This window comes from Grammomys surdaster, unplaced genomic scaffold (genome assembly GCF_004785775.1).
Source record: "Grammomys surdaster isolate TR1022 unplaced genomic scaffold, NIH_TR_1.0 229, whole genome shotgun sequence".
NCBI classification, from domain to species: domain Eukaryota; kingdom Metazoa; phylum Chordata; class Mammalia; order Rodentia; family Muridae; genus Grammomys; species Grammomys surdaster.
Window position 1 is genome coordinate 4137327 of NW_021604674.1, and position 17891 is coordinate 4155217.

Consider the following 17891-nt stretch of genomic DNA (forward strand, 5'->3'; position numbering starts at 1 on the left):
ATGTAGAAAGAATTAATACATATTTGTTGTTGATTTCGAGTACTCCAAGTAGTTTGGTTTTGCCCCCTCCCCTTTTTGGACAGGATGTCTTTGTAGCCTGCTGTCCAGATGTAGATCAGGTTGGCCTCAAACTCACAGAGATCCTCATGACTCTATTTCTGGAGTGCTGGGTTCACAGGCCTACGCTGCCATTGCCTTGCCATGCCCTGCTAGGTGTTTCCTTTTTTCTTTTTTTTTTTCTTTTTTAACATGATCAGCTCTTTCCTCTAGAATTTAAAGGACTCATGGATACAGACTGGGGGACCATGGGTCAAACTGCCAGCAGAATTTTTTATGTCTATGACATTTGAATTAGGTTATACACTGTACTCTATACTTCCCATGAGCCATGCTATTTCCTGTTGTCTAAGATCTGCCAGCTTTATCATCTTTTTTTGTTTTGTTTTGTTTTGTTTTGTTTTTCAAAACAGGGTTTCTCTGTATAGTCCTGGCTGTCCTGGAACTCACTCTGTAGACCAGGCTGGCCTCAAACTCAGAAATCCATCCGCTTGCCTCTGCCTCCCAAGTGCTGGGATTAAAGGCATGCGCCGCCACCACTGCCCGGCCAGCTTTATCATCTTTAATGGCATTTGAGTGTGAGATTTTAAATCTCAAAATTGTTCTACTGGATATTAGTCTAGCCCACTTTTACTTTCATCCCAAGGAGAGCTATTTCCTACAGATTTGCTTTGTGTTTTATGTTCAAAGTACTATGTAATGGCTACATTCTTTTTCAGTTTAGTTTCTGTCCTCTGGATGCTAATCTCTTTTTTTTCCCTCAGTCCCTACATTCTCCACTGTTTAGAAAACAAACAAAAACCAGTGTAAGAGGGTCAATAGATTAGATCCCCTTAGGAATCGATACTATAAAATTATATGTTAAAGTTAATCACCATTTTCTAGTGGAGGTTTTGGTTGTCTTTTCCTAAACATTTAAAATGCTACATACAAGATTACTGTGCTTGGCCGGGGAGTGGTGGCGCATGCCTTTAATCCCAGCACTTGTGAGGCAGAGGCAGGCAGATTTCTGAGTTCGAAGCCAGCCTGGTCTACAGAGTGAGTTCCAAGACAGCCAGGGCTGTACAGAGAAACCCTGTCTCGAAAAACCAAAAACCAAAACAAACAACAACAACAACAACAACAAAGATTACTGTGCTGGCTGGTTCTATTTCAACTTAACACAGGCTGGAGTCATTGGGAAGAAGAAACCTCAGATAAGAAAATGCCTCCACCGGATTGGCTGTGGACAAGCCTGGCATGTTCTTGATAACTGATATGGGAGGACCCTGCCTCACTGGGCAGTGCTTTAGCCTCTGCTTCAGTTCCTGCTTCCAGGTCCCTGCCATGACTTCCCTCAGTGGTGGACTGTGGTTTGAGAGTTATAAGATAAAATAAACCCATGATGATTTATCACAGCAATAGCAATCCAAATTAAGACAAATACTTTTTAGTCCACATGTTGTATGCTTTCCCAATCTCCCCATTCAACCTATATATTTCCAAATATTTTATAGCATGATCTGTCACTATGGGGAACTAGAAGTTGATTGAACCCAGGGCCTTGTAATTGCTAAGCATATGCCGTATCAATGAGATATACCTTCATCTTAATATTTAATATTAACAGACTTTCTGAGTAATGGGACTAGAGTTATATTTGTGTTTTGAGACTTGGTGGGTTGTTTTGTTTAGCATTCTATTGTATTGAAAACTGCATTTTATTTATCTATTTACTTATTTATTTTTACTTTAAGTAGTTAATATTTTGAGAAAGAGCCTGGAACTTACTGTGTAGCCAGACTACTGGCCTGGAACTCAAGGAGATCTGCCTGCTTATGCTTCTAGAGTTCAAGGACTAAGACATGGGCTACCTTTCCTGGTTTTCCTGTAGATTTAAAAAGGTGTCATTGAGAAAAATGACTGAAATCTGGAACTGGCTCCAGCTGTTATTGAAAATAGAAACATTTGGCCGGGCGGTGGTGGCCCACGCCTTTAATCCCAGCACTTGGGAGGCAGAGGCAGGTGGATTTCTGAGTTCGAGGCCAGCCTGGTCTACAGAGTGAGTTCCAGGACAGCCCAGGCTATACAGAGAAACCTTGTCTCGAAAAGCCAAAAAAAAAAAAAGAAACATTTAGCAAACTTCAGTTTTCTCATACTGAGTTTATGTAAACATTTTCATTGGATTATAATAGTCACAACTATTTCCAACTTTCATTTGTTGTATTTTGTTTTGTTTTGCTTATTTGAGGGAAAGTCTCATGTAGCCCAGGCTAGCCGCAAGCTTGCTAGTAGATAATGGTAGGTAACCTTGAACTTTTGGTCCTTCTGCCTCTGCATCACCTCCTGTGTGTTTGAATTACTAGCTTGTACCACCATGGTAGGGACCAAACCTAGGGCTTTGTACAAGCCAGCCAAGCACTCTATCATCTGAGTTACAAACTCAACCCCTATCATTGTTTTTAGTAACTTTAAAAAAACATTTTGAGACAGGGCTTTACCTTGTAGAAACAGGCTGGCCTCAAATTCAGGGTACTCAAAAATTACATTTATTTATGTCTGTGCCTGTATATGAAGGTCAGAGAACAACTTGCAGGAGTAGGTACCCTCCATCCACCTCTGATTGTTAAGGTTGGTAAGGAAAGACCTTTACCAGCTAAGCCATTGTGCTAACCCACTATCTATAGCTTTTAAATATAGACATACAGTTGCTTTTCTTTTCAAATGCATCTTTTTTTTTTTTTGGTTGGTTTTTCAAGACAGGGTTTCTCTGTGTAGCCCTGGCTGTCCTGGAACTCACTCTGTAGACCAGGCTAGCCTCGAACTCTCGAACTCAGAAATCTGCCTGCCTCTGCCTCCCAAGTGCTGGGATTAAAGACATGCGCCACCACCGCCTGGCCTTTTAAAATGCATCTTAATGTCCTGTTGCAACACAAAATTTATTTGCATTACTTTATAATCTGTAGCTATAACATACATTTAGAAACATACTTCGGGACATTCTTTTTAAACAGTTAACATTTAATCAATGTAAAATTATTATAAGGGCTGGAAAGATAGCTCAGTGGTTAAGAGCATTTACTGGTTTTGTAGAGGACCCAGGTTTGGTTTCCAACACTCAAGTGTCAGCTCACAACCATCTGTAGCTCCAGCTCCTGGAAACTGAGCCTCTTCTGACCACAGAGAGATCTTGAAAGCATGTAGTGCTTACACATACACACAGGCATACATACACATAAAATAAAATATAGTCTAAAAAATGTTATGAAAGAAGTATAAGCTAGGCATAGAAGTACATACCTAGGATCTATACTCTCAACCCTTGGAAGAGGAAGACAAGAGTATCAGGAGTTCAAGGCCACCCTCATGGGCTGCAGGAGACCCTGTCTCAAAAAACAAACAAACAAAACCCCAAATAATGTCAATGGAAAGTATAAAATATGTTTCCATCCTTTCTATTTTCATGGTAGACCTTTTTGATCTTTAGATAATTTTACACATCATTGCAATTGTAACATTCGATTACACATCTTTATTATTGTTGTTGTTATTATTACTATTTCTAAAACAGGGTTTCTTTGTGTAGTGCTGGCCTTGCTTTGTAGACCAGGCATGCCTCAAACTCAGAGATCCACCCACCTCTGCCTCCCAGTTTCTAGGACTGAAGGCATGCACCACTCTGCTTGGCGCACATCCTTATTTTTATTTCACATAGGTTTGTTAGATTTCTCTGTATTTTTGCATTTCTGTCACTTGTCTTTGATATACCTAGCTTTGCCTCCACTTCCCATATTGCTCTTAGATAAGTTAGAATTTTTGGTTGTAAAGCATTTAGCTGTAAACATCCCTTCGCAGCTGTTATCTTTTCTTTGGAATGGTTTCCTGATGACAGATCCTCCAGGGGTAGGATTACAATACTTCCTAATCTGTGGCATGAGTTCCTCCATCGAAGGATCATTGTGTATTTTTAAAGCATTTCCTTTATCTCTTGGTTTGTGGTTTGTCCCACTGTGGCTTACCAAATGGCAGCTGCTCTGTGATCGTTCTACTGTTTATTTCCCACTCATATCTCACCCTGCTAAGTTAATCTACAATATGCATATTTGAAATAGTTACTATTTTATTACAATCCACAACCATGATCCTAGTCACCTTTCTTTTTTTTTTTTTTTTACCAGATTGAGTTTTACAAGTAATGTATGGAATTTAAATTATTTGCAGAAATTGAAGATGATTTCAGTAGAAAACCAAATTGCATAGCTTTGCAAGATCATATATTTCTACTACATTAGAGAGCTTACTTTTAAATTTTGATATCAAATTTATTGTTCATGCTATCAATCAGTTTCCAAAGAGACATGCTGACAACATGTTTTATTCATCATTGAAGATAGTTACATAATTAATTAGTCTGACACAGGCCTCTCTCTCTCTCTCTCTCTCTCTCTCTCTCTCTCTGTGTGTGTGTGTGTGTGTGTGTGTATGTGTGTATAATCCTAAATGTTTAAGAAACATTGCTCTAAGGGTCTGTAGATGGTCATACTTAGATGTTCTTTTGAAATCCAATATAGCCCCAGAACTATCAAGAAAATGTATGAAGAGACCGTAAGATTATTCAGTAGGTAAAAGAAAGCATCACCTGTGCTAGCTTCATTACAGACCATCACAACAATAGCAATTAATAATACTACTAATAACAATACATTTTAAAGAAGGATGTAAAGAGATTTTGATGCCTTTATACTCTTCTTGACTGCAGGCACAGCAAAATAGTCAACTTAAGAGGGACCACACAAAGGCACAAAGGATATAATGTATCATATAAGGAGACATGCAGGGCAGTGGTGGCAGCACGCCTTTAATCCTAGCACTTGGGACACTTGGGAGGCAGAAGCAGGCGGATTTCTGAGTTCGAGGCCAGCCTGGTCTACAGAGTGAGTTCCAGGACAGCCAGGGCTACACAGAGAAACCCTGTCTCAAAAAACCGAGAGAGAGGGGGGGGGGGAGGGAGGGAGAGAGAGAGGGAGAGAGAGAGAGAGAGAGAGAGAGAGAGAGAGAGAGAGAGAGAATATGAATGAGAATATGAATCAGAATTCCAGGCTGGTCTGGGCTACACAGCAAGACTCTGATTCAAAATAACTAAACATTTTTAAAAAAACTTTCTGCCTTATCTGGTAAGTAACATTTTATCCAGTTTAACAAAGAACTCATTGTAGACCAGGCTGGCCTTGAAATCAGAGATTCACTTGCCTCCACCACCTGAGTGCTGAAGTCGTGCACTACCATGACCTAGTCAAGTTGTCTTTTAAAATATTGCATTATGATTTTTTTCTTGAGATAAAAGTTTGCCGTGTAGCTTATGCTGTCCTCAAATTTGCTATGTAGCCCAGGATGGTCTTAAACTTGAGATTCTCTTTTGCTTCATCCTAGAGAGTTCTGTAATTACAGGTGCATTCTACCACACTGGCTTATTTCTGTATGTATTCTGGGTATTGCCCTTGTAACTAATACAGGTTCTATCTATCTACCTACCTACCTACCTATCTATCTATCTACCTACCTACCTACCTATTGAAAGATCTTTGTGTATGTATGTGTGGGTATGTGTGTTCCTATGTATGAGGTAAGTATACACTCATACTTAGCGAAGCCAGAGTTCAACTCAGCTGTTATTCCTTTGGAACTGTCCATCTTATTGTTTGAGACCTGACCTCTTAATAAGATGTAAGGGCAGCTGTTTTAGCTAGGCTGGTTGCCAGAGCGTCCCAGGGATTGCCTCTCCAATGTTAGCATTATAAGGACATTCGACACAGTGGCCTTTTATAGTCCTGGGGTCCTCATGCTTGCATGACAAATTGACCAACTGAGCTATCGTCCCACCTTTCAAAACATCTTGATAGCCGGGCAGTGGTGGCACATGCCTTTAATCCCAGCACTTGGGAGGCAGAGGCAGGTGAATTTCTGAGTTCGAGGCGAGCCTGGTCTACAGAGTGAGTTTCAGGACAGCCAAGGCTACACAGAGAAACCCTGTCTCGAAAAAACAAAAAAGCAAAAACAAACAAACAAAAAAAAACGAAAAAAATACATTTTATTTCCACTAAATGGTCATCATTCTATTTTAATCCATGACCACAGGATGCTGCAGTTATGGTCCTTTTCTCCCTGACTCCATTTCCGTACCCAGGTGACATGACAACCAACGTGTTAAAACGTGGTGGGAGATAAGACCTTGGTAAACATGCTGCCTTGGGGACAATGAAGACCTGAACGGTTCCAAGAGTTCTTCACTGTTATTAGAGGATGTAAAAACTGTCAAGATAGGAGGACTTAAACTAACTTCGTTAGTTTGCTCTCACAAACAAATCGCCGTCAAGTGATGTGTTTTATGAGAAGTGAACCTTGCCTGCCCTTAGGCTAAGCCTTGTCACCCGGCTGGCGGATCTCAGATTGTCCTCCCGGGTCGCTCTAGCTGTCGTCTCTATGGTTCGGGGGACGCGCCGGGTCGCGGCAGGCCCGGCCCCGCTGGTGCGCGTGCGCGATCCCAGCGCGTGCCCGGCCTCCGGCAACTGCCCCAGCCGCGGGGTGGGAGGGGTGGGTCTGGGAACGTTGCGGCGGCCGTGGCCGCGGACCCTGCGCGCAGGGTAGTCCTCCTCCGCCGCCTCAGATGATGGGTCCCGAGGATGCCGGAGCCTGCTCGGGAAGGAACGCCGAGCTGCTCCCAGTCCCGGGGCCCATGGGTCAGGACGGGAAGATCGTCCCGGCCACCAGCGGCTTTAGCGGAGGCGCCGTCGCCGCGGAGCCGCCCGGAGAGGCTGGAGAGGAGGAGGCGCCGCCGCCGCAGCAGCTCCTGCAGCGGTACCTCGCGGCGGCCGCGAGCCCGCTGCAGCCCGGACTCGGTGGTGCGGAGGCGGCAGCCGTCCCAGCAACGCGCGGCTCAGGCATGACCAACGGAGACTCGGGCTTTTTGCTGCGCCAGGACCGTCGCGGCCCAGAAGAGGCGCGTCGCCACCGAATCTGCGGCCGTCCCTGCCTGCGGGAGCCCGCGGACGAGGGCGTGGACGGTGCGGGTGGCCTGGACGACTGGGCCGCGCCGCTCGAGGACCCGCTGCGGAGCTGCTGCCTGACGGCCGGGGACACCGACGACCCGGACCCCACAGCCACCACCTCTGCTGGCAGGGCCATCGGGAGCGCGGAGCCCAGCCTCGGCCTCCCCGACGCCCGCTTCGGCTCTCGGAACACGTTCGAGGTGAGCCGCCGTCAGAGCGCCGGCGACCTCCTGCCCTCGGCGGGGCCGTCCGCACCCTTGCCAGCGGCAGAGCAGGGTCCCGGGGGCACCACGGCTCGGGCTCGACGGAGCGGTGGCTTCGCGGATTTCTTCGCCAGGTATCGCACTGGCCGCGCGAGGGTCTTGGGCGGGGCCGGGAACGGGCTGCCTTCCAGCGTACCGGAACGGGAACGTCGGGACTCAGCTTTGAGCTGTCGCTAGGGAAGGGGGACCGGATGGCTTTGTGAGCTCCGGGCCTGGAGCCAGTCTTGGTGTTACAACGTCCCCAGGAAGCACTGTGCTTCCAGGTCTAACCGGCCTCCTAATGCTATACATTCAATTTCTTCATCTGGAACATCAGATAACCACTGCCCTATAATTTTTTTGTAATAGTATTACTAGGATTTGGGCTGGGTGGGCGGCAGTGTATTCCTACAGGTGTGGTGTAGAAGTCTGCAAAGTTTATTTGCTTGGAGTCTAAGCCTGTTCCATTAGATTGGGGATTCGAGATTTAAAAAAAAAATAACTATACACTTATTTTGTGTTGGTGTGTGTGTGTGTGTGCGCGTGCGCGCGCGACACATGTATTCTTGCATGGAGGTCAAACAATCTTTGGGGTCTTCCCCTCCCATTATCTAGATACAGGGGATTCAACTCAAGTCAAGTCTAGTGGAAAATGCCTTTATTCGTTGAGTTATTTTACGGGCTTAGTTTGGGAATTCTTAAATTGAGAAATGATTCTTTTTCTTTTCCTTTTGTGATTTTTGTGGGCTGGTCTCGAACTCACAGAGATCCGCTTATTTCTGGTTCCCAAGTGCTTATATTAAAGGCATACGCTGCCATGCTGGGCTCAGAAATGATTACTTTTTATAGTATTTGTTTCATTTGCTTTTACTAAAACTCACTCCTTGTCGGGAGTACACACTATTAATACCAGGACTGCTATAGAAGGATGAGGCAGGAAGATTGCCATGAGTTCGGGGGGAGCCTGGGCTACATAGCTATTAGATCTACTAGTAGATCAGCCAAGGTTTCGTAGCAAGATCTTGTCTTTAAACAAAACAAAATAGGAAGGCAGTTTTGTGCTGAGAATCAGATGCCAGCCTTTTAGCTCAACTATAGCACTCTGGGAAATTAGGAAATCCTTCTTCTACTTATCTCAGATAGGCTTCATCACTCTATCAACTTCAAAACCCTCCAACCCCATTATTAATTGAACCCAGAGACACACAGAGAGTAGCCTACCTGTGGAATTACATCCTCAGCAACTTCGTGTGGAGCCTGTGTGTGTGTTGGGGGTGGGATTTGACTCACTTTCATGTGAATTTTTATGTTGGGGAGCATGTATTTTGTGGGTCTGGACAGCTGGAACACTGTAATTATCTGGAAAGACGTCATTCTCCCCCATATCCCATCATGAAGGAAGGTCCTGTTGTCCTTAAAACCCCCTCCCACCCTGTCTCAGTTGGGATTTTCCTCAGCCCCTCACCATTGCTGGGATAACTTTAATTTTTAGTGATGTTTTATCTGTGATTAACATTCTTGAAGTTAAGTCATGATGCTGTACTTTGCAGATTCCAGATCGAGGGTTTTTTGGCTTAATGGGGATAGGAAAGTCGTGGCAGAACACTGCACATTCCTGAAAAGCAAGTTTCAGGTAGATTTCGACTCAGGGTTTTTGTTGTTGGTGGTGGTGGTTTATCTCGGGGCAAATAAAATATCTCCAACTTGTAAAATCGTATCTCTCACAGTTTTTCCTGTTTTTATTCATTTCAGAGATTTTAAACTATAACCTGAAGTAAGAAAAACACTTTCTTTTAATACAGCATCATTGTAGCCCAGGTGTGCCTTTGCTTGCCCAAGTAGCTGACCAAGATGGATCTTGACCTTTCTATCTTGGCACTACTCTCTAGGATTGGAGGCTTTTGTCAACAAGTCTGGTGTATACTGTGCTGGGAATCAAATCCAGCGCTTCATGCACACAAGGCAAGTCCCTTTACAAGCTGAGCCACAGTCCCAGCTCCAGCTGTTCAAGCATTGCTGGTTTATAGTTACACAGTTAGTGTGCCTGTTTGTACACAGTGAGCTACATTTTATATTGTAGTAGGTGTTTCTTATTCATCTTTCTAGTATTTCCTACTTTCCTACTTTTCCTGCTTGTATAAATTTACAAATATAAAGTTTCTTAAATCAAGAACAGAAAAATCCTGATTTTATATTAGATTATGGGGTTAAATAAATAGAAATGAGATCTATATTTGTGCCTGTATTTGCAAATATATATTTAGTTTATATTGCTGTTGTTGTTTTACTTTAGTTTAGTTGCTATTTTTTTGAGATGATTATCAGTATAGCCCAGGCTGGCCCGGAACTTGCTGTGTGGCTTAGGCAGGTTTCAAACTTGATTTTTCTGCCTTGGTCTCTTAAGTACTAGGATTACAGGTAGGAACTACTTGCAAAAATATTTTTAAATCTTTCAGTGACAGTATTATACAAGGCCTCAGAATGACTTAAGTGTATGTGTTTTGACACCTTGTAGCATTTTGTTGAATTATATCTATCTTGATCAGGTATCAGGTGGCTTTGGACATGGAAGGGCTTTGGAGATCACCAATCCAACTAGTGTACCCAAGTGCTTGCTTGGTGCCAAGCATTGAGAGTAGACAAGATTGAGACTATATTGTCTCAGACTTGGCTAGTAGAGGAAAGCAGATAGATAGATCTATCTATACTGCAATTTGTGAACAAATCTGTATTAGGAGCTTTCATCCTATTAGCTGCAGGCAGAAGTTTTCATCAAATTTTGAACTTTCTTTAGTCTTTCATATAGCTAGATTTTGCTCATATGACTACTTTATTCATATATCAGAGAACTGGGTTTTTCTTTACTGCTGTGTATATATGCGTGTGATATGCATGTTTGTGTCTTTGCACATTCACGTGTGTGTGGATTGTTTTCCTCAATCACTCTTTCCTTAATATATTGAGGCAGTCTCTTAGTGAGCCCAGAGTTCACTCACATGGCTAGTCTGATGAGCTAGCCTGATCTAGGGGGTCCCCTATCTCAGCTTCCCAATTATAGGGCTTACAGGCAGGCTACCACACCTCTCCAGCCTTTGTGTATTCCTGGGATATGAACTCATGCCCTCACACTCGTGAGATGTGCTTTCCTGGATGAGCCATCTCCCTGTCCCAAATAACTGGGTTTAAATATTAACAAAAACATCCCTAAAATGTAGATACTTGAAAGCTAATTTCTTTCTTTAAGTGTCTGAAGTTTTTAAGTTAATTAATTGAGTGAGTGAGGATACATGTGGGTGTATGGTTGCCAAGATGCATGTCAAGGTTCTAGACATCATGACTTCTTTTGTTTTGGATAGAGCAAAGTGAGGAACATTTTTTCCCTTGGTATTTAGCAAAAACCTTAGCTGATTTTGGTCATCTTAAAGGCAGGCACTGTCATCTCTGAGTGTGCAGCATCTAACATTGGTATGAATGACCCATTCAAACTGGGTTAAGTTGGCTGCCTTCATGTCTCTTCTTTACTGTTCTCTGAAGCGTGTAATTGTGACCAAATTTTCTTTTTTTTTTTCAGCACTATGTAAATGTTTTATTTCATGTCAGCTGGGGCTGCCTCCTGGGCTGCTTCATAGGTTCTCGATGGGCTGATGGGGCCAGTACGGGTACTTCTTCTTGTCTAGCTTGGTTTCTGGGAAGATCTCGAAGATCTCATTCAAGTCATCAATGGTCATCTGGTCAAAGGGAATTATGTTCTTCAGTTTCTCCAGCTGCTTCTCATACTCCTGAATCCTGACCTGGGATCCAGACATGAACTCAGCACAGCTCTTCACGTCCTCCTTCTCCTCCTGGTCCACCAGGGCTGTGTATTTATCCTCAGGCATGGGAATCTTCAGGGCAGTATACTTCCTTTCAAAATCATCCACCAAGCCAGCCTTGGCCACGTTGGCCCTGTAGTAAGCCCAGTCAATCGCTGGTGGTTTCTCAGACAGACTAGCCAACCTGGTGTGGAGGGTCTCATTACAGGTCTTTAGGGCATTTCCAATTGCTCTCTGGTTTTGGGGCATGATCTCCACAAAAGATACCCGATCAATGGTTTTTAGAGCAAGTTTACGCCCAGCCATCTTGGGATACTTCACCGACCCCCGCGGAGCGCTGTCTCTGACCAAATTTTCAATCTTTTAGTAAAATAATAAGTAAGTACCCATAGCCCTAGCAACTCAAAAATTATTGTTGTTATTGTTATTATTATTGTCTGTGTACAGTCGCCAACTGCAGTTCCTGCTGAGGGTTACCTTTGGAATCAGTTTGTTTTTAAATGGATTCTTATTCTTTGGAATACCTTGCTCCTACTTCATTCTCTAGATGAAGAAGCTCACTATTTAAAGAAGGCTGCTCAGCTAGCTAGTGGTAACTGTTGTTAGAGATCTGGATTCCTGATTGCAAGTCTCTCTTTGCATTGAGTTGCTACTTGTTTGACACTGTTCTGTTCTACCTCTTCATGGTAGTTTCACTATGCCTGGCCCAGAGAGTGGCACTATTAGGAAGTGTGGCCTTGTAGGAGGAAGTATGTCACTGTGGTCGCTGGAGGGGTGAGCTGTGAGACCCTCCTCCTACCTGCCTAAGGCCAGTCTTTTCCTGACTGCCTTTGGCACAACATGTAGAACTCTCAGCTCCACCAGCACTACGTCTGCCTGAATAGTAATGAACTGGACCTCTCAATCTGTAAGCCAGCCCCGATTGAATGTTGTTCTTTATAAGAGTTGGCTTGGTCATGGTGTCTCAACCCCTAAGACACTATTCATCCTCTTTGTTTCTCTTTTTTTTACCTTTTACTACTTTTTCCCCTTAACTAGACAAAAGTCTATAACAAATATTTTAAAAGTAGCTTCATGGTGGGCATGACAGTTTTTCTAGTACTGGGGAAAATGAGGCCGGAGAATTGCTGTGAATTAGAGGCTAACTTGATACAGATTGAGACCTTGACTCAAAAAAAGCAAAACAAACGAAAAAAGCTTTATCCTTGTTTTAATTCAATGGTGGGAAGAATTTTGCCACTACTACTCTGTGTATACCAACTCAGCAGCGAGAAGTAAAAACAATTTTTAATTTTTTTTCATTTTTAAAATAATTAATTGTGATATAGGGTCTTAGGCTACCTTGGAAATTGCTCTGCAAATGAGGACTGTCTCAAATAATTCATTTTAATTCTGTAAAGTGAATTATTTATTCTAGCCTATATGAAAGACACGAATTTTGATATTTTATTTACAAGCCATAAGCCTAGATTGGGCAGGTTTTCCGCTATTCTAATTTCCATCTGAGCATGTGTCCCTTGTTACTTGCTGTTTGAGTCTTGTCTGGGAGGCCTTTTTGCATTATCAGCTTGTCCTCAGGACACACTTTTCCGGGGCATGGGCATGTGGTCCATCTCCTTTCATCGTGGCCAACTGCTCTCTCTCTGTCTTCTTTCTTCCTCCTCCTCCCATCCTCCGTCTCTCCTCAGACCCCTCACTTGTTCCTCAGGTTCTGCCTTTCTTTCTTTACTGCCCAATCACAGGCTCTAACCTTTTGTTAACCAATTAACTTTAAATTGGGGAGTAAGGTTTACAAAACAAAGGCCAGTGTACATGAGAATTCTCTCATCTGTGGGCAACCAGATCTTGGGGTTCAGAATTTAATTTTTGTATACATAGCATCTGACCAACCCCCAATACCTGGTCTCTTTACTTCTACTTCCTATGTGGCATGGCTATACCACCAGGTCCAGTGTTCATTTGTTATTGTCTAGTTACCTACCCACCGCTATCCATCCACCCACCCATCCATCCACTCATCCATACACCCATCTATCTACCCAACTATCCATCTATCCACCTATCTATTGTGGGGTCTCACTCTGCAGTTCATAGTTCACTAGAACTCAGTATATAGCCAAGGCTGGCCTTGAACTCATAGATCATCCTCCTGTTTCAGCCTCCTAAGTTACAGGGCTTATAGACATGAACCACAATGACAATCTTAAAGGAATGAAAACCTTGTTCACTGTCAGCTGGACTTTGTTCTTCAAAGATCTCAAGAATCTGTGCCCCATCCACCCTTCTTCACTTTTCTCTTTCTTTTTAAATGTTCTTTGAAGGTTTATTTATTTTGTTGTATGTGTATGAGTGTTTTACATGCACAGAAGTATGTGTACCACATGGATGCCTTATAACTATAGAAGTCAGAAGACAGTGAATAGCTGATCCCATGGAATTAGAGTTACAGTTAGTTGTGAAGCCATCATGTGGGTTCTAGGAACTGAACCTGAGCCTGCTGTAAGAATTCTTGGGGCTAGAGAAATGGTTCAGTGGTTAAAAACACTGGCTGACCTTCCTGAGGATCTAAGTTCAGTTCCTCCCGTGATGGCTCACAATTATCTCCAGTTTCAGGGGATCCAACAATCTCCCTTGGCCTCTGCAGACACCAAGCATAAATATGGTTCATGGTGCACATACATACATGTAGGTGTATCACTTATGTATATAAAATAAAAACATAGAAACAAAGCCATCAAGTACTCTCAACTGCTGAGCCATCTCTTTGGCCCCATTTTCTGTTTCTTAAAAATTAGGTATCTTTAAGTTATTTTTTTGTGGGTCTTTCAAACCAACTCTTTCTTGCTTTCAAACACAAATGACTTCATTTTGCCCATACAGTAATAGACCTCAGATATTTGCTAAATATTATAGATGTGGACAGAGTTAAAAAGGATCTGAAAAATGCTGGTTTTGTTTTTGTTTTTTCTAGAAAGGGTTTCTCTCTGTAGCCCTGGCTGCCCTGGAACTTATCCCGTAGACCAAGCTGGCTTTGAACTCACAGAGATCCATTCACCTCCGTGAGCGCTGGCATTAAAGGCATGCACTATACCACTGTCCAGCCGTTTTTTTTTTTTTTTTCATCTTTAAAATAAGAAGGTTGCCAGAGATGTACCAGGAACCACTCCCTTCGGGTCTAAGATCTCTGTTGAAGATGTGAAGCTTGTTTTTGTTTTGTAATGCCCACTTTAGCATAATCATATTAAACACCAGCTATCTCTGTTCTGTTTCTTAGATGTAGACAGGATAAACCAGCATCTACTTGTGTAGGCTTAGTTGGCCTCAAACTGGAGATCTTCTTCAGCACTGAAATTATAGACATTTGCTACCTTCACTTTAGATCTGTAAAGTTCACTTTACATTTTAGATTCACTTTAGATTTTTTCTACTGTACTTTCTTTGGAGGATGTCTGTGTTATAGAGAAATAGTATCTCTGAAACCTAACCAACTTAATGGAAAAAACTAGGGTAGTTTTTTTGTATTGCCTGGGGAAGCATTGCAGTTTGTATAAATGTATTTATATGTGTGATTAGGTGGATATTGGACTGGATTCTTATACAGTGAAATGAGATTAAAAAAATCGAAGAAGAAACAAAAAGGGAATGTTGAAAAAGATTAAAATATTTTTATCTTTTTTAGGGAACATATTAATATAGACAGGTAAAGCCAAATTTTTAGCTTAATTATAAAATTAAGCTAAAATTTTAAACTTGGCTTACTTATACTTTTGATACTGTGTTGTCATGGGAAGTTTTAGGGAAAGAACAGAAACATTTGGAAACTTTGAGGCAGTGCATCTGTTACCATCTCTAATGTATTCAGAAAGGCAAAGAGAAGTCTTTTCTGAGGCTGCTGTTCCTTCCAGGTTCTCAGCAACTCTGTGAGCTCCATGAAAAACCATCCCAGATGGTGCTGTTGGAGAGTTGCTTGAGACTTACTGCTGAGATTCCTTTTTCTTTTGTCTGTGTGGATGAATGGGTAGAAGTGTGTGTGTGTGTGTGTGTGTGTGTGTGTGTGTGTGTTAATTCATTTGCTCATGTACTTGCTTGTGGAGGCCAGGTTGTATCAGATGTCTTTTTCTATCACATTATTGTTGTTGTTGTTGTTATTTTGTTTCTTTTTTTAAGACAGGGTCTCTTGGGTAGGCTAGATGGCCAGAAAGTCACAGTCTGACTCTTCTCACTAGGGGTTTGGGTATCTGAACTCAGGTCCTATGCTTGGGCATAGTTTATTGACTTTCTGTCACCACTGACTGGCTTTTTTTTTTTTTAAAGCTATTTATTTTGTGTCTGTGTTCATGCAAATGCCGTGGAGCATGTGTGGTGATCGAAGGATAGCTTTTGAGACTGAGTCACCTCCTCAGCTCCTGCAGTGGTTCTTAAATTTAAGTTTTTAAAATTACTTGGAGGGAGAGTTATCAAGAGTGAGTTGTTATGTTTCTAAGTGAAGATTTCTGGATTCAGTAGATTGTAGAAGGAATCTCCCCAGAATCTGAATTTTAACAACCTTGTACCGAAGCCTCCACTGTTCTGATCATGGTGGATCTTGGACAGTAATCACTGAAAAGCTAATGCTTCACCTAGGTGACTGATGAACTGGTCTCCCTGGGTGGTAACTGAATGAAAATACAGCACACAGCACAGGACATACAGTACTTCTTTGATTTAAAGCTTGGTCAGATCTGCTTGTTGTTATAAACAGAGAGCATATTGCAGACGAAGAAATCCAAAGCACAGCATTTTACAAGCTTGAAGATTCGTGTCTGCATCGTTAATCTCTGCTTTCTTTTAATTCATGGGAAGAGTCTGTTATTTATGCTGCTTAGACTGTGTTTGTCTGTTTTCGGAAAAGCTTTTAGCTTGTTAAATCTTCCTGGGTTTCCTGATGCAGCAGCATTTTGTACTGTTTTTAGAGTATCAAGAAGCATGTTAATTTCCCTCCCTTCTGAAGTTCTGAACAGACCGTGGCTCATATCCCACTGAAATGTGCTGCTCCAGCCTTTCTTGAACTCATTTTTGTGGCTAAGAGGTGGAAACCCATGTGACTGTCTGGTTTTTCAGCAAACTCTTTCCTGCAATTAAGAGAAGTTTACCTTAGGAAACCAAGCTAGCTACTTTAGAGTGAACTTGATAATCATGTGTTTAACTTACCCCTGAATTTGGCTTTTCAATTCCTTTTTAATTCGAATTTCATGTTGGGTATTTTTTGTGTGTTAAAAAATATTTCTATCTGCCTTTTCCTAACCCCATATAGATTAAAACATTTTAAATTTGGAGCTGAACATGATAGTTTTAAAAAATTTATTTATTTATTCACTTTACATCATAGTATCAGCTCCCCCTCCTCCTAGTCTCCCCCTCTTGCAGCTCCTTTCCCCATTCTCCCCTCCCCTTCTCATCTGAGAAGGAGGAGCCCCCTGTATCACCCACCCCCATACCTCTCCTAGCACCTCCCACACATCAGTCACTGCAGGACTAGGTACATCCTCTCCCACTGAGGCCAGACAAGACAGTCCAGGGGAACAGGATCCACAGGCAGGCAACAGAATTAGGGTAAGACCAGCTCCAGTTGTTGGGGGGCCTGAATGAACATGATAGTTTTTTGGTTTTTCGAGACAGAGTTTCTCTTTATAGCCTGGGCTGTCCTGGAACTCACTCTGTAGACCAGGCTGGCCTCGAACTCAGAAATCTGCCTGCCTCTGCCTCCCAAGTGCTGGGATTAAAGGCGTGTGCCACCACTGTTTGACTACTGTTTTCTTATATTTCCTCAAATACTGTAATACACGAGTGCCTCATCCATCAGATTTCCAAATTTGGTTTTCTTCCAGACTTCAGTCAACTAGAAGGAATTCTTTTCTTACTGTCCCTGAAAAAAACAAACAACAACAACAAAAAACTTGTTCAAGAACTGTAATGGCTTTTGGGGATGGGGTGGGGAGGAGGAAGCAGGCTTTAGACTATAAAATAAAACAAAGCTAATTGCTTTGTTTCTACACTGTTGTTATTCAGGAGTGAGAAGATGAAAGCTGGGAGGCATGGAAGTGTGATTGCAAGTGTGAGCTGCTGCTAGGGAGTAAATGTGAAGAGGTGTATAGAGTGCAAGGCTTGCTGGGAAGAGGGAATGCTAGGTAGGTGGGAATTAGCCTCTGATAGTAATCTAGCTAGTACCTAAACCTGTGGCACTCAGGGGGCAACTCTTTCTAGTCTTCAGCTACTTCAGCTAGCTTCATTTAATTTCTTAATTCTTTCAAAGGTTTTTTTTTTTTTTTAATGTAGAGTCTTACTGTGTAGCTTGGCTGGCCTGGAACTCGTTGTATAGACCAAGATGGCCTCAAACTCCCAGTGAGCCGCCTGCCCCTGCCTCCTGAGTGCTGGGGCTCGTGGTGTGCAACACTGTAAGTTTAGTTTAGGCTCCACAGGCAGATTTGGGTAAATCTGGGGTTAAAAAGTACATGCATGAGGGGTTAGAGAAATGATTCACCAGGTAAGAGCTATTTGCTGTTTCTGCAAAGGACTTGGCTTTGGTTCCCAGTACCACATCACATGGTGGCTTACAGCCGTGTGTAACCTCAGTTTTAGGGGGTTTCAGACTTTATTCTGGCCCCTGGAGGCACTAAGCACACACATTTGCACATATATACATGCAGGCAAAACACTCATACACATAAAGTAAAAATAAATCTTTTTTTTTTTTTAAAAAAAAAAGGTACATATTT

The 17891-nt window shown here is 42.5% G+C and overlaps 1 protein-coding gene and 1 pseudogene across 2 annotated transcripts in view; one reads left to right on the forward strand and one right to left on the reverse strand.

Moving 5' to 3' along the window:
• The first annotated feature begins 6578 nt into the window (after positions 1-6578).
• The window catches only part of Tbc1d12 (TBC1 domain family member 12), an 82515-nt gene continuing 71202 nt past the window's right edge, over positions 6579-17891 (forward strand). Inside the window, exon 1 of one of the 2 annotated variants that reach the window (XM_028773499.1) lies at positions 6579-7419. In XM_028773499.1, the coding sequence (XP_028629332.1) occupies positions 6701-7419 (719 nt within the window). In that variant the 5' untranslated portion in view covers positions 6579-6700. The remainder of the gene's footprint in view (positions 7420-17891) is intronic. The other variant, XM_028773500.1, reaches the window with a different exon arrangement.
• On the reverse strand, positions 10898-11460 carry LOC114626157 (annotated as a pseudogene).